Source organism: Cynocephalus volans, chromosome 1 (genome assembly GCF_027409185.1).
Source record: "Cynocephalus volans isolate mCynVol1 chromosome 1, mCynVol1.pri, whole genome shotgun sequence".
NCBI classification, from domain to species: Eukaryota; Metazoa; Chordata; class Mammalia; order Dermoptera; family Cynocephalidae; genus Cynocephalus; species Cynocephalus volans.
The window spans coordinates 282,486,947-282,503,498 of NC_084460.1; the positions used below are offsets into that span (position 1 = coordinate 282,486,947).

A 16,552-nucleotide genomic window follows, 5' to 3' on the forward strand; every position below is an offset into this window, starting at 1 on the left:
TAAGTACAATTTATAACTATATATATACTAGTAATATTGACTTGATCAACATATGTCAACATTGAACACCCAAAATATGTATAATCAATTATGATTCAGTAAAATTAAAAAAATAAAAATTTTATTTTATTTTATTTTAAAAACCTTAATTACTTTCTTAGATGCCCAGGTTTCCAATACATCCACACTGGGGATTAGGGTTCAACCTACGAATTTTGGGAAGACACAATCATTCAGTCCATAGCAGAGGTTATTGTAAATGGAATTATTTTCTGAATTTCCTTTTCACATTGTTATTCCATGTTCTTAAAACTAATGCTGACCCCAGAGGAGCCACTGTTACCAGTTTCCTGTGTATCCTCTTCCTTTCTGTCTCTGTCTCTGTTTCTCTTGTATTCTTTGCGTTGTCGGCAACTTATTTTTTTCCACATGATTTATTGACAACTGCTGAATATTTATTGAGTGTCTATAATGTGCCTAGCAGTTTGTCAAGATTATAAAGAAGTATGACATGATTCCTGCCCTCAAGGATTTTCAATCTAGTTGAAGAGTGTCGAGCTCTTTTACCTGCCCATAATCCTGCCGATGACACCAATTGTCGAGCTAGGGCTGGGTCTGGAGCTCACAGGCCCCTCAAGCTCGTTCCAGACTGGGTCACAAACCCTTCACATGCCAGGCTGGGTCCCCAGACCTCTCACGTGCCAGGCTGGGTCACCAGATCCCTCACACAGGTCTGTGAACTAGGTAATAGGCAGAAAGGTCTTTGGAAGCTGTAGGTTCTACAGCATGGCCATGCGGGGCATGGACACCTGAGGCAGACACCAGCCAAGTCCCGGTGCCATGCATGTGCACTAACTCTACCCTCCACACACAATTTGCTTACAAAGAATGCACCACACCACCCCCAACCTGACCTAAGGTGAGGGGTCCTGATTAAATTTTTCTGTTTTCCCGACAATCCACCCCTTCAGGTTCCCTCGCCGTACAATCTATGTGTTTGGAATCTGTGATATTCCCTTAGTTAGGATAGACGACACTCACATTCACATATTACACATTCCATCCTAGTCCCAAAAGTCTTTAGCTTGCTGCAGCACCAACTCAAAAGTCCAAAGTCTCTGAGACCAAAAGCAAAAGTCCTTCCAGCCGTGAACCTGTAAAGAGTCAAAAATAAGTTTATCTACTTCCAAGATACATTGGGACAGACATTGGGTACAGATTCCCATTCCAGAAGGGAGGAATAGAAAGGAAAACAGGCCCCAAACAAATCCAGAACCCAAACAGGGCAAACGTTAAGCACACTGGGACACCTGGACTCCTAAAGCATTGGGCACCCTCACTCTTACAGCTCTGCCAAGTGCAGTCCAGTGGGCTGCGCTGGTGCCTGTGGCTTTTCCAGGCTGGCACTGTACACTGCCAGCAGCCCCATGGTTCTGGGCTCCTGGCAGCAGTCCCACCATCCTGCCTCCACTAGACATTTCCTCAGTGGGGGCTCTCTGTGGTAGCTCCAACCCCACTTTTCTGCTCCACATTGCTCTAGTAGAGGACCTCCACAGTGGCTCCACCCCTGCAGCAGGTCTCTGCCTGAGTCCCCCAGCTTTTGCATATATCTTCTGAAATCTAGGTGGAGGCTGCCACACCTCCACTGCTCTCATATACTGCTGGCCTGCAAACTTAACACAATGTGAACGCCACCAAGGTTTTCGGCTTTTGCTCTTCAGAGGTGCTGAGGCAGGATTGCTCCAGCCAGAGTGGCTGGGATGCAGGGAGCAGTTTGCTGTGGGCAGCTGTACCCCAGGTCTGTCCTCCAGGACAGCTCAATTCTCCTGGGCCTTAGGGTCTGTGATAGGTTGGGCACTCTCCAGACTTCTCAAATGCCTTTAGGGCATTTTCCCCATTGTCCTGGTTATTTGCATCTAGCTGCCCCATCCCCGGCTCCTGAATTACTTGAGTCAGCTAAGCTTACACTGGCTATTCACTCACAGTCTCGGGCAGTTCTGCAGCGGTCACCCACAGTTCAGACAACTGCATTCACTCAGTCACTCTTTTTTTGGGTTTATATGGCATCTGTTGAGCCATCTGCTTTCTCAGGTTTATACAGCACCTGGCCAGCCGTCGGGTTTAAGCCTTCTGCCTTCAGACAAACGTGACATGCATTTACTATATTGTCTCCAGAGCACGTTACACCATCCACCCCTAGGTCCCATGGCTGCAGCAGTCAGGGGCTCTCCCTGTTTCGGCTGCTTTACTGTCTCCCCAAGTCAACCAGTTTGGCCTGGGTATATGGGACAGAGGTGGTTGTTTTAGTCCGTTTTGTGTTGCTATAACAGAAATACCTGAGACTGGGTAATTTATAAGGAAAAGAGGTTTATTTGGCTTACGATTCTGGGACAGCTGCATCTGGCATGGGTCTCAGGCTGCTTCTACTCATGGCGGAAAGTGGCAGGCAGCCAGTGGGTACAAACAGATCACATGGCAAAAGAAAGCAAGAGAGAAAGAGAAGGTGCCAGGGTCTTTTTAAGCAAGGAGCTATCACGGGAACTAATAGAGCGAGAACTCACTCATGACCCCTCTTCCCCCAGGGAGAGCATTAATCCATTCATGAGGGATCCGCCCCCATGATTTTCCATCAATTTCCAACACTGCCACATTGGAGATCAAATTTCCACATGAGTTTTGGAGGGGACAACACATCCAAACTCCATCATTACACCCCTGGCCCCCCAAAACTCATGTCACTCTCACATGCAAAATACAATCATTCTATCTCAACAGTCCCAAAAGTCTTAGCTTGCTCCAGCACCATCTTAAAAGTCCAAAGTCCAAAATCTCATCTGAGACCAAAAGCAAAAGTCCTTCTGGCTGTGAACCTGAAAAACAAAACCAAATTTATCTACTGCCAAGATACAATGGTGGAACAGACATTGAGTACACATTCCCATTCCAAAAGGGAGGAATAGACCAGAAGAAAGGAGAAACAGGCCCCAAACAAGTCTGAAACCCAGCAGGGCAGACATTATGTCTTAAAGCTCCAAAATAATGTTCTTTGACTCCAGGTCCTGCATCCTGGGCACAATTGGGCATCTGGGCCCCCAAAGCATCAAGCAGCCTTATTTCCACAGCTCTGCGAGGCACAGCCCAGTGGGCAGCACTGGTGCGTGCAGCTTTTCCAGGCTGGTGTTGCATGTTACCCATGGCTCTGCAGTTCTGCTGTCCTGGCAGAAGCTCTGCTATCTTGGCTCTACTAGACTTTTCCCTGGTGGGGGCTCTCTGTGGGGGATCCGACCCCACATTCCTGCTCAGCATTGCTCTAGTAGATGTCCTCTGTGGTGGCTCCACCCCTGTGGCAGGTCTCTGCCTGGGTCCCCAGGCTTTTCCATACCTCCTCTGGAATCTGGGTGGAGACTGCCACCTCCACTGCTCTCACGTCCTGCCGACCTGCAGACTTAACACAACATGGACACCACTGAGGTTTCAGGCCTCTACTCTCCAGGGCTGCTGCACGAACCACACTTGGGGCCACTCCAGCCGGAGCAGCTGGGATGCAGGGAGCAGGTTCCCAAGGGCAGCCTCAGGATAACTCAGGTCTGTCCTCCAGGATAACTCAGTCCTTCTAGGCCTCAGGGTCTGTGATGGGTGGGGCACCCTTCCAGACTTCTGAAATGCCTGCAGGGCTTTCCTCTCATTTTCTCCACTATTAGCATCTGGCTGCCTCACCGCCAAGATAATGTCTTTAGCAACCAGTTTATCTACTTCACCCTTGCATTGTTCTCCAGCTCTCCGTTTCTTTATAGCATGGCCAGACTGCAAATTTTCCAAATCTATATGCTCTGCTTCCCTTTTGAATTCTGGCTTTATGTTATGCCTTTGCTGCCATAACCCAGAGTAGGCTGTTAGAAGTAGCTATGCAATGTCCTTAAATGCTTTGCTGCTTAGAAATTTCTTTGGCCAAATGCTGTGTTTCACAACTCTTAAGTTCCAACTTCCACAAAGTCCAAGGGCATGGTCACAATGTAGCCAGCTTTCTTGCTATGGTGTAGCAAGGGTGATCTTTGTCCAGTTCCCAATAAGTTCCTCATTCCTATCTGAGACCTCATTATCCACATGGCCTTTATTGTCCACATTTCTATCAGCAATCTGCTTGCCATCACGTAAGTCTCTAAGACATTCCAAACTTTCCCTCGTCTTTTTCTCTTCTTCTAAGTCCTCCAAACTCCTCCAACCTTTGCCCATTACCCAGTTCCAAAGCTGCATCCACATTTTCAGGTATCTGTTTAGCAACACCCCACTCCTCAGTACCAATTTTCTGTTTTAGTCCGTTTTGTGCTGCTATAACAGAAATACCTGAGACTGGGTAATTTATAAGGAAAAGAGGTTTATTTGGCCTACGAATCTGGGACAGCTGCATCTGGCATGGGCCTCAGGCTGCTTCTCGTGGTGGAAAGTGGCAGGGAGCCGGCGGGTACAAGCAGATCACACGGTGAGAGGAAGCAAGAGAGAGGAACAAGAGAGAGAGAGAGAAGGTGCCAGGGTCTTTTTAAGCAACGAGCTCTCGCAGGAACTAATAGAGCGAGAACTCACTCATTAATCCCCCTTCCCGAGAGCATTAATCCATTCATGAGGGATCCGCCCCCATGACCTAATCAGTTTCCAACACTGCGACATTGGAGATCAAATTTCCACATGAGTGTTGGAGGGGACAACACATCCAAACTCCATCAGTGGTGAACTGGGTCACCTGTGGATTGCCCACTGGTTGTCCGTTTGGTCCCATAGGCTGCTCATGCCTCAATTCCTTGTGCACAACAGGTCATGCCTGGAGATGCATAGTTTCCCCTAACTCACCACTGGGTTGATGGTCTTCTCTGGTGTGAGAGGCGGGAGTGGCCAGTCACTACATGTCATCCTCCAGGATAATCATCCTTGCTTCCAACAATTCTGTTTTCTTCTGCAAATCTCAATCAGTTTGCAGTATAGTTAATAGCAGCCAAGCTCTGGTCAGCAGAAAGGTGGCCACTGGGCACCACATGCTCAAGAATAGCCACATTTCCTCCTTCTTCCAAGAGCTTTCAGCTCCTGTACTTGCTCAGAATCCTGTCGCAGACTATGCCAATTGTTGGGCTCTTTTACCTGCCAGTAATCCTGCCGACAATGCCAATTGTTGAGCTAGGGCTGGGTCTGGAGCTCACAGACCCCTCAAGCCCATTCCAGACTGGGTCAGAAACCCTTCACACACCAGGCTGGGTCACCAGACCTCTCACACGCAGGTCTATGAGCTAGATAACTGGCAAACAGGTCCTTGGAAGCCATACGTTTGAGAGCATGGCTGGGTGGGGCATGGATGCCCAAGGAAGATGCCTGCCAAGTCTCGGTGCCGCACATGTGCACTGACTCCACCACTGCACACACAATTTGCTTACAAAGAATGCACCGCACCACCCCCAATCTGACCTAAGGCGAGGGGTCCTGGTTAAATTATTCTATGTTCCCAACAAAGAGACAAGACATTCACAAAATAGGGAACAATTTGGGAGCATATGTGATCAAACTCTCAACTGTCTGGCTTATGCCCTAGGATGTAAACTCTCTAAGGGAAGGTCTTTCGTGCTGCGCTTACACCTGTATGCCTGGCCCCTAGAATAGTAGAGGAAGAAATAAGCTTAATAAATGAATGTTGAATGAATTCAATAATCTCCCTCTTTGGAGTTTCAGCAGGTGGGGGCTAGCTCTCCCATTCATCCTGAAAGATTATCTGTTCTGCAAAGTGGCTCTTAGACAGGACTCATCTGAGAACCTTGGAGCTCTCTCATTGGCTCAGGTTATGACCTAATGGTAGGCTCGTAGGGGCAGCACACGTCTCTCAGCAAGTATTCTGGTGTCTTTCTAAAATAACTTCTTACATAAGTAGATCCTTGTTAGATTCCACCAAGTAAACTAATTGAGGAGTGTGAAGGAAGAAGGCAGAAGGCATGGCCTAGACAAAGAAGAAATGTCTCAGAGACTTCCACACTCAGCCAGGAAAGGATCTTAGAGGCTTTGAATTCCAGGGCAGAAGCTAGTACCCAAGTAAATGGTTATTTATCTAGTCTTTTAAAATACATTTATTTTCTCTTCTGAACTCATGGTAGAAAATTTGAAAAACAAATCACAGTATAAAAAAGAAAGTAAATTTATCTGTAAACCCCTGTTTACCACCACTGAGTTAACCTCTGTTCACATTTTTATTTAAAAGTTACAAGAAATTTAACTTGAACTTAGAAGGAAAATAAACCAAACTTCAGATAAATATTTCTTCAAATGATATATTATTTCTTAAAAATAGTCCTCTAAAATTAAAAAATTGAGACATATTAAGAGATTAGGTTTACTGCAGTGGTTCTCAACCTGTGGTGACTTTGCTCCCCAAGGGACATTTTGGCCATGTCTGAAGACATTTTTGGTTGTCACAACTTGGAGGTGCGGGTACTAGTGGGTAGAAGCCAGGAATGCTGCTAACCATGCTGGAGCGCATAGGTCAGTCTGCCACAACATAGGATTATCCAGCCCCAAATATTATCAATGCCACAGTTGAGGAGCCCTGAGTTAGTGCATAGTTATTGTGGTTTTATTTATATGTTTTTGAAGCCCTAAATTTGTTTCCATTTAGTAGGATGTAGTCGGTTTTCTCAGGGGTCAGTTAAGTGGTTAAGAGCATTGTCTCCAGCCAGGAGGTCTGAGTTCGAACCCTGACTCTGCCACTTACTAGGAAAGTGACCCTGAGCAATTTCTTTGTATTTTGTATCTGGGTTTTTTTTTTTTTTTTTTTTTTTTTGGTGGTTGGTCAACATGGGGAACTGAACTCTTGACCTTGGTGTTGCAAGGTGATGGAGTTTGGATGTGTTGTCCCCTCCAAAACTCATGTGGAAATCTGATCCCCAGTGTTGGAAACTGACTGAGTCATAGGGGCAGATCCCTCATGAATGGATTAATGCTCTCCCTCGGTGGGGGGATTAATGAGTGAGTTCTCACTCTGTTAGTTCCTGGGAGAGCTAGTTGTTTAAAAGACCCTGTCACCTCCCCTTTCTTGCTTCCACTCTCTCTTGCTTTACTCTTGCCATGTGATCTGATTTTATTTGCTGTCTGCCTGCCATTTTCTGCCATGAGTAGAAGCAGCCTGAGGCCCATGCCAGATGAAGCTGCCCCAGAATCGTAAACCAAATAAACCTCTGTTCTTTATAAATTACCCAGTCTCAGGTGTTCTGTTATAGCAACACAAATGGACTAATACACAAGGCCATGCTCTTACTGACTGAGCTAACAGGCCAGCCCTTGGGCAACTTCTTGGGGCCTTAGTTTCCTCATCTGCAAAATTGTAATAATGTTAAACCTACCTCATACAGCTGCAGTAAGAGTTGAATGAGCTAATAAGAGAAGTGCTTGGAACAGCATCTGGTTTATGGTCAGCCATATGGAAATATGTGCAATTATTATTATTAATGCCTGCTATAGTTTGAATGTCCCCTCCAAAACTGATGTTGAAATTTAATTGCCATTGTGACAGTACTAAGAGGTGGGGCCATTAAGAGGTGATTAGGCCATGAGGGCTCTACCCCTCATGAATGGATTAATGTCATTACTGTGGGAATGGGTGTTATAAAAGCAAGTTTGGCCCTCTCTTGCTCTAATGTGTGCTCTTTTCCTCTTCTGCCTTCTGCCATGGGATGACATAGCAAGAAGGCTCTCACCTGATGCTGGCACCTTGATATTGGACTTAGCCTCTGGAACTGTGAGAAATAAATTTCTTTTCTTTATAAAATACCCAGTCTGTAGTATTCTGTTATAGCAACACAAAATGGACTAAGACAATGTCTTAAATAAAGTGGACACACAAATTAAGCCTACTTTTAGGATAAGTCTCCTGAGGAATTTCATAGAGAAAAATAGACCTGTATGTAAAGTATTTTTAAAAATGGAAACTTTAAGAAAATAAATAAAACTTATTTACTGGAAAAATGAATATGGCTAGGGCCCACTTATAAATCTAAGTTGTATATGAAGGGTTCTTCAAAAAAGTTCATGGCAAGGGCCGGCCCGTGGCTCACTCGGGAGAGTGTGGTGCTGATAACACCAAGGCCTCGGGTTCGGATCCCATATAGGGATGGCCGGTTCGCTCACTGGCTGAGCGTGGTGCTGACAACACCAAGCCAAGGGTTAAGATCCCCTCACCGGTCATCTTTAAAAAAAAAAAAAAAAAAAAAAGTTCATGGCAAATATGTATTTTGAAAAAACTATGCATGGATTTCAGAATGTTTTTGCAACAAAATAAACTCATACTAACTTGTCATAACATGTCTGAACAGGATCTAGTTTGAGGCACTAAGGAGGTTAAGACATCAGTTTGAAAAGAGCTCGTGAGCAACATGAACTCTGCTAAGACAGAAGCAAGAATGAACATCAAATTTATGGTGAAGCTTGGGTGGAAGAATGGTGAAATTATTGATGCTTTATGAAAAGTTTATGGGGAAAATGCCGCAAAGAAATCAGCAGTTTACAAATGGATAACTCATTTTAAGAATGAACAAGACAGTGTTGAAGATGAAGCTTACAGCAGCAGACCACGCACACCAATTTGCAAGGAAAAAATTAATCTTGTTTGTGCCTTAATAGAAGAGGACCAATGGTTAACAGCAGAAACAATAGCCAACACCATAGACATCTCAACTGGTTCAGCGTACACGATTCTGACTGAAAAATTAAAGTGGAGCAAACTTTTCACTCAATGGGTGCCTAAACTGTTGTACCCAGAGCAGCTGCAGACAAGGGTAGAGCTTTCCATGGAAATTTTGAACAAGTGTGTATTAGTCTGTTTCTATTACTTATTACAGAAGTACCTGGAACTGGGTGATTTATAAGGAAAACGAAATTTATTGCTTATAGTTTCAGAGGTTGGGAAGTCCAAAGTCCAAGGAACACATTTGGTGGTGGCAACAGTGACGACCATAAGGTGGTGGTCTCACGTTGCAAGATGGTGGAAGCAGAGAGAGAATAACCTCTCATGTGCTCATATTTTAAAGCCCCCAGAGCCACACCCATGACCACCATTTTTAATCCATTCGCTACTGCACGGGCCTACAATCTAATCACCTCTTCAAGGCCCACCTTGCAATTACCATAATAGAATTTGCCATCCTCTGAACAGTCACAGTGGGGATCAAGCTACTAATACATAAAACTTGGAGGACACAATCCATATCAAACTTCTCTAAGCATTTCTTCAAGGAAATTTTTAACAGGAGATGAAACGTGGCTTTACCGGTATGATCCTGAATACAAAGCACAATCAAAACCATGGCTACCAAAGGTAGAAGTGATCAGTCAAAGCCAAAGTGGACCAGTTAAGAACAAAGGTCATGGCAACAGTTTTTTAGGATGCTCGAAGCATTTTGCTTATTCACTTCCTGGAGTGCCAAAAAACAATAACATCTGCTTATTTGGAGAATTTTTTGAGAGCGCCAAAGCTTTAGCAGAAAAACACCTGAGAAAGCTTCCCCAGAGAGTCCTTCTACACCACGACATTGCTGCTGCTCCTTCCTCTCGTCTAACAAGGGCAATTTTGCCAGAGTTTCAGTGGAAAATCATTAGGCATCTGCCTTCCAGTCCTGATTTGGCTCCTTCCAACTTTGTTTTGTTTCCTAACCTTAAAAAATCTTTAAAGGGCACCCATTTTTCTTCAGTAAACAATGTAAAAAAGACTACATTGACGTGGTTAAGTTCCCAGGACCCTCAGTTCTGTAGGGATGGACTAAGTGCCTGATATCATCACTTACAAAAGTGTCTTGAACTTGATGGAGATTATGTTGAGAAATAAAGTTTGTATTTTGAATTTGTATCTTTTAATTCCATTTTCCATGAACTTCCTGAGGTCCCCTCGTATACATGAACTCGAAGGTTCAGCAAGGTTTTCCTGCTTTCTGGAATTATCTGATCAATGGCAGGTGACTTTCTGTTTCAAAAAACATTGTTTCTTTTTTTTTCTTTTTTCTTTTTGCCCCTTTAGAATATATTCTCATAGTTCAAAATTCAAAACAATATAACATGATGTACATTAAGCAGTTGTACTGCCATTTCTGTCCCCCCACCCTTCCATAGTAATCACTTTATTTCTTATGTATCCATCGTTTCTCTATAAAAGCAAATACAAATACTATATATTCTTATTGTATCTTTCTTAGATAAATGGTATTTAATCATATTTTTTCACTTAACCATCTATCTTGGGCATCTTACCACATTAGCACACAAGGAACTTCTTCATTTCTTTTTAAGATGATATAATATTCCATTATGTGGATGTCTCATACTTTGTTTATAAATGTTTGTAATTTTTATTAATATTAACACATTATCCTGCAAGTGTGGGTATGTCATTTTAGACTCCCACCAGTAACGTTTACGAATATGCCCATTTCCATTCAGGAATATGGGCATATTCCCTGTTGTTTACATAAAATCAGCTGTTCAAAATCACGTCACACTGGCAGTTGTTACTGGGAGGTAGAAGTGGGAAACAAGCCTAAATGGATGTTGGGGGTTTGTCAAGACCCCTAGGAACTGGAAGAATCAGCCATTAGTTCAGGATAGATACTGGGCAATTGGGTGGTATATTTTGTTTACGTTGTTTTTGTCCTAGGAGAATCCAATTATTAATGTCAATAGTAAGACCCAGTAGGTTTGCTGTTTTTCTGGACTATGAGTTGGGTGAGGATTCCTTCTATAATTTGAATGATAGATCTCTTCTCTGTAATTTTAATGCCTCTTTTACAGGAGACTTTTCACACAATTTTTATACTGGAGCAGATTCTGATCCTCTTTAAATCTCTTCAGTAACAGATTGTGAAAGATGAAGTACCTGGGAAACCACTATGTTTCATTTTCTTTGTAGGTATAATTTAGCTAGTAAACTTAGTCTCAAGATTTGTGGATTCTTTTAAAGTTTTACCCCCCCCAAAACCCATAATGTATTTATTTTCTCCCTCATTTTCAGCAATTATAAAAATATCATAGCAATGTCAATTTCACAGGTGCTATGGGTATCAGTTGTCAAGTGCTTTAGAAATTCTAAGATAAAATATTTGAGAATTATATTACTTAACACAGTCAATACATTTTTTTATTTTTCAAAAAAGAATTCACACACTGCATGGCTTATTTCATATTTGGACCCTGACTTTCTCATCCAGCTTCTTGTTTTTCCTATTTTCAAATTGTGTTTTCTATTTCTTGTTGATTACACAACATGTTTATCTTCATCTCATTGACAGCAAGATGCAGTAGATTAAATGCTAAGAAGGAACCACAGGCTTTCCAACACCATACCTCCCTAAAGGGCTCAGTTTTCCTAAAATGCTGGACCCCAAATATCTACACCTCAACATACTGCAGTTTGCAACATATCCCGTTTTTCCAAACCCTTTTTCCTCCAAGGACCTTAATTCCCGTAGTTCCACCAGATACTCATTGCTCTTGATATTCTACCTCCTTGTGTGCCCTTTTGTCAGTGCTCTCCCTCTGGAACCACACCATTCCAGTACCTACCTCCAATGTACTTTTGCCCACCCCACTTGCTCTGGTGTAGCCATTAGACCCTTTTCCATCCCATCTCTCCCAAAGTGCCTGCCTAGCTGGACCCCAGTTATTCAGCTTTGGTTGAACCCTGCAGGTGCTGAACAAGGCCACGTATGGTCCAATATGGATATCCTACGTAGGGTCTCACAGCTATGTGAACCTGGCCAGTGCCCCACTCTTGGAGCAAGTGATGCGGCAAGAGGGCAAGTACCCCATACGGAACGAAATGGACCTATGGAAGGAGCACCGGGACCAGCAGGGACTGGCCTATGGACCCTTCATCACGTGAGCAGGGGTCTGAGGGGACTGGGACAGGGGCCCAGAGGGCTAGGTCAAAAGACAGTGGGCACAGGCAGCCAGTTGGATAATGAGCAGAGTAGGGTCTCCCAGCGTCCTCTGAGCTTGATACGCTGTCTAGAAAGCAGTCACTGAGATGGGCTGAAGCCCAGGGACCAATCATTGGCTTTTCCACTAATATATTGTGGGAGTTTGGACAAACGAATAATTTCTCCTTCCTTGGCCTATGTTTCTCATCTGTAAAATAGGAGGTTTGGACTAGATGTCTCCAAGGTATCCCTAATATCTGTAGGGCCTTTTCAGCTCCATTATTCTACATTATAGTTGAAAATTGTCAACTCAGATCACAAAGGAACATATCTGTTTATAGTTGGAAAAACGTCATTATCCTATTAGTTGGGAAGTCTCAATTTAATTTTTTAAAATTTCCCAAATTATGTATTGTATGCTTGTTGTTGGGTATAACTTTCATGGACGCTCTCCACACACAGAGATGATGTAGACTTCAGCCTTGAAGTTATGCCTAGAAAAGTTAAGATTATTTTGGCAGTGACAAATTGGAGGGTGGGTTAAGTATGTTAGTTATTTACTCATGTGCCAATTGAAGTAGATATTTGGAATCATTGACAATAAACCATTTCCAATGCCACAGGTTGTAATAGCATATATCATAGGGTTTTTTTTTGCTATAGTATATTAACGGAACCCCCAAAACAATGAATGGATGTTTTGCCCTCTTAGTTGCTTGACATCTATGTTTTAGTCACTTCTTAAGGTAACTTTTTTTTTTCCCCCAACACTTTCTTAAAGTAACTTCTTAATCAAAGTTGATCCTGGAGATGGTAGTAGTAGCCACCACAACAAGAATAATAACTAACCATGTGTTTATGACATGCCAGGCATCAGGCTAGTCTCTATACATTTATTGTTTCATTTTATCCTCACAACAAGCCCATGAAGTGGGTGGTATTATTACCCCCATTTAGGTTTTACATCACCTGTCAGAGGAGACACACTAGCAAGTGACGAAATAGATCTCTCTGATTCAGAACTCAAGAAGTATTGTCTTGACACTTTTGGAAAGAAAATGAACTGGTTGGAAGGTTCGTTTCACCTGCATTTGCTGCCCATGCATTCATTCTCCCATTGCATGTTTTTCTTTCTTTTCCCCTGTTCCTTCACATGTGAACAGTTCCAGAATTAAAACGACAATTCCTAGGCCCTTTATTCAAAATTCTATTTTGGTTTTCATTTCTTTTTTAGCAACACTTTTAATTTATCTTTTTGCAGCTTTCCGCCAACATAATAAAGAAAGCTCCTGGGGGTGGGCGGTGGGGGGTGAGGGGGGATTGAGGTTCATTTCAATGAATAATTTTAAAAAATAAACAATGTTTTTTCTTTTTAAAACGTTATTGGTTTTTAATTTCACTTCTCACTGTTTGATGGAGATGCAAAGATTACTCAGAGCCCAAATATTAAGAGCAATGAGAAACCTGAAGGGACTGAACTGAGAAAACTCCCTCAAGAAGGGAGAAACAAGGAACAGCCTGGAGTCAGTATTTGCTTCAGCTTTTATTGTAAAGACAGGGAAACACAAGAGAAAAAACAACTTAATCAATCATTTATCAAAGGAATGAAAAGAAATTGGCTATGGGGCAATCTCTGGAAAACATCTTGAGAAACAAAGGAAAGGGAGTGAAGCTGGATAAGAAATGACCTTAATGTTCTTAAATCCAGCAGAAACTATTTGCTGTTTCCAGCACATGCTGTTTTTAGCACTTAGGTTCTGCATAAGTGCATTTAGGACTTTTGCTCTTGGTGCACTCCCTGTTCTTTGTCAAGCCTATGTGCTCCCCTATTTTAAAATTCAAAAGTCACACTTATTATAAAAATTCCAATAATAATATGTTAAGTCTTCCTTCTCCCTACACCCATCCCATCCTCCTAAGCAACCAGTACTGAGTTTGGCGCATATTCCTCCCTGCTTCATCTAGAAGCATGCAACATACATATGGCTATGTAGGATTTCCTTTCTTCCTCTTAAACTTGAATCATTTTGTAATTATTGCTCTGCAACTAGCTTTAAAAAAATTGACTCATAACTAGCTTGCTTAGGAAAGGTAACAGAGTTGGGAGGCCGTGGAGGGTGGGGGAGCCCCCAAACATTAAGCTCCCCTGTAGGAAGCATGTTCCCAGCCTTGTAAGCATCCCTGCCTAACCAGGGTAGGGGCCTGACTATCGCATGATAAGAGGTCCGGGGAAATCAGCTTGGTGGGCCTCCTGTCCCCTTGGCCCACTGAGCCAAGCAGAGCTTGAAGGCCCAGAACCTGAGCATCCCAGGAACCCTAACTGTATCTCCTTTATTTCCTTATCCTCCACACAGAAGGACAGGAACTACCTCAGCTCCCGTTCATTTCACATATGGAAGATTCCAGAGTTGTATAATTCTAAGATAATTATAGTCAATATTCATTAAGCATTCACCATGTGTCAGGCAGTGATCTAAACATTTTAATGATCTGAATAGCCCTATTAAGATAGGCACTCCTATTATCCCCATTTTACAGATGGGGAAACTGAGGCACTCAAGAGTTAAGTCATCTGCCTGAGGTCCCTCAGCTAGTAATCATCACACCTGTGATTTGACCCTAGGCAGTCTGACTCTAGATGCCCACCATACCTACTTCCATTCTGCTGTAGTGAGATTCTGAAGTTCTGTGATTCTAAGATTCTGTTATTTGAAAGTCTGGTAATTCTTAATGTTAAATTCAAGGTGTCTGAGATTTCCCTTGACTCTGGGGGGGTCTCAGTGTGGGAAGATGTCTTGTAATCGAACCCCCATCAGAGGCTAGGTTTGTGTTGCCCCTCCATGTCCTGCAGGAATGGACAGAGCTGGTACCAGCTGCGCCAGGCTCTGAATCAGCGGTTGCTGAAGCCAGCTGAGGCTGCACTCTATACAGATGCTCTCAATGAGGTGGTTGATGGCTTTATGGTTCGACTGGCCCAGCTGCGGGCAGAGAGTGCCTCAGGGGACCAGGTGCTGGACATGGCTCACCTCTTCTACCACTTTGCCTTGGAAGGTACATTGCTGGCAGAGGGGCTGGGCTGGGGATGGGTCAGGGGTAGGTTGTATTCCCCTTCCTCCAGGCCCCCTGGATTCTGTGTGCCCTGGCCCTGCCTCCTGTGATGGCCTCTGTGCGCTACCCAGCTATCAGCTACATCCTGTTCGAGAAACGAATTGGCTGCCTGGAACAATCCATTCCCGAGGACACCGTGAACTTCATTAGATCTGTCGGGCTCATGTTCCAGAACTCAGTCTATGTCACCTTTCTCCCCAAGTGGACCCGTCCCCTGCTGCCCTTCTGGAAGCGATACCTGGATAGCTGGGACAACATCTTCTCCTTCGGTGAGGAGTCCCAGACTGAGGCCAGGAAAGGAAGTTGGGGGTGGCCCTAGGTCTACGAATTAGTGGTCTCTCCCAGGACCTTCTCCCTCACGCCACCAGCTGATGAAGTGGCTCTTGGTCCCTGGATATCATGACTTTTGACTTCATCCTCTCTTGTTTTTTACTGCTCCTGCAGGGAAGAAGCTGATTGATCAGAAACTCAAGGAGGTGGAGTCTCAACTACAGAAAGGGGGGCCGGATGGGGTTCAGGTGTCTGGCTACCTGTACTTCCTGTTGGCCAGTGGACAGCTCAGTCCTCACGAGGCCATGGGCAGCCTGCCTGAGCTGCTCCTGGCCGGAGTGGACACGGTGCGTGAAGGGGCCAGTGAAGAGACAAGGGGCTCCCAGCTGCCATCCTGAACTAGTTTCCCATTATCCCCCACCTGAACCTGACCTTCATCCCTCCAAGAACATGCTTCTCTTTCTGATACATGGATACAGCACTAGAAGGAGAACAGGGGGGTCATTTAGCCCAGCTGAGGTGGGTGGGGGTGGTCCTTTTATAAGGGGGATTCCATCACCTCCTGGAGCCTCCTCACGCTCTCTGACAGCTGGGTAGTTTTATCTCACATCAAATGCTACTCTCTCTTGCTGCAATTTAAGCAGAAAGTTGAAAGCTTGTCCACGAGCATCATCTCTATGGGACCTATTTCCAGCTCTTTTGTCATGCTGGGTCTGTCTTTGTTACAGCCTCCTCCTGTTGGTCCTCATACCACTGTGGATTTATGTTTAGCATGAGCCCTCATGTCTTTTCCTGTCATACTTGTGGCAAGTTAATTTTCTCCCACAGTTTGCATGCACCCACTCATACACCCTCCCACTACCTGGCTGGCCTCTTGCCTAGAAATCCCCCCTCACTTCATCTCCCGCTCTGTCTCTTAGACATCCAATACACTTACGTGGACCCTGTACCATCTTTCAAAGAACCCAGAGATCCAGGCAGCCTTGCATAAGGAAGTGGTGGGTGTGGTGCCAGCTGGGCAAGTGCCCCAGCACAAGGACTTTGCCCACATGCCCCTGCTCAAAGCTGTGCTGAAGGAGACCCTGCGGTAGGATGCTGGGAGCACGGGTCTATGTGTGTGGAAGGAATCAGAGATGGGAATGAGAAGGGGGCCAGGTGGGCTGGGGCCAGGGACAAGGGTGAATGGGAAGAGGGGCTGGAGGACCAGGGAGGGAGGGAAGAAGGAGTGGGCACTCTGTCCCTAC

General features: G+C 44.3%; 2 protein-coding genes across 4 annotated transcripts in view; one reads left to right on the top strand and one right to left on the bottom strand.

Annotated features, from left to right (window-relative positions):
• Positions 1-16,552, top strand: part of LOC134374840 (sterol 26-hydroxylase, mitochondrial) — a 36,469-nt gene that overhangs the window by 18,945 nt on the left and 972 nt on the right. The window contains exons 2-6 of the mRNA XM_063093217.1: positions 11,699-11,889; positions 14,782-14,981; positions 15,110-15,307; positions 15,483-15,655; positions 16,229-16,395. Of these exons, the coding sequence (XP_062949287.1) occupies positions 11,699-11,889; positions 14,782-14,981; positions 15,110-15,307; positions 15,483-15,655; positions 16,229-16,395 (929 nt within the window). The remainder of the gene's footprint in view (positions 1-11,698; positions 11,890-14,781; positions 14,982-15,109; positions 15,308-15,482; positions 15,656-16,228; positions 16,396-16,552) is intronic.
• The window catches only part of PRKAG3 (protein kinase AMP-activated non-catalytic subunit gamma 3), a 28,336-nt gene continuing 15,029 nt past the window's right edge, over positions 3,246-16,552 (bottom strand). For all 3 annotated transcript variants that reach the window (XM_063094981.1, XM_063094450.1, XM_063095638.1), the window contains exon 14: positions 3,246-3,445. The gene's annotated coding sequence lies outside the window, so the exon portion shown is untranslated. The remainder of the gene's footprint in view (positions 3,446-16,552) is intronic.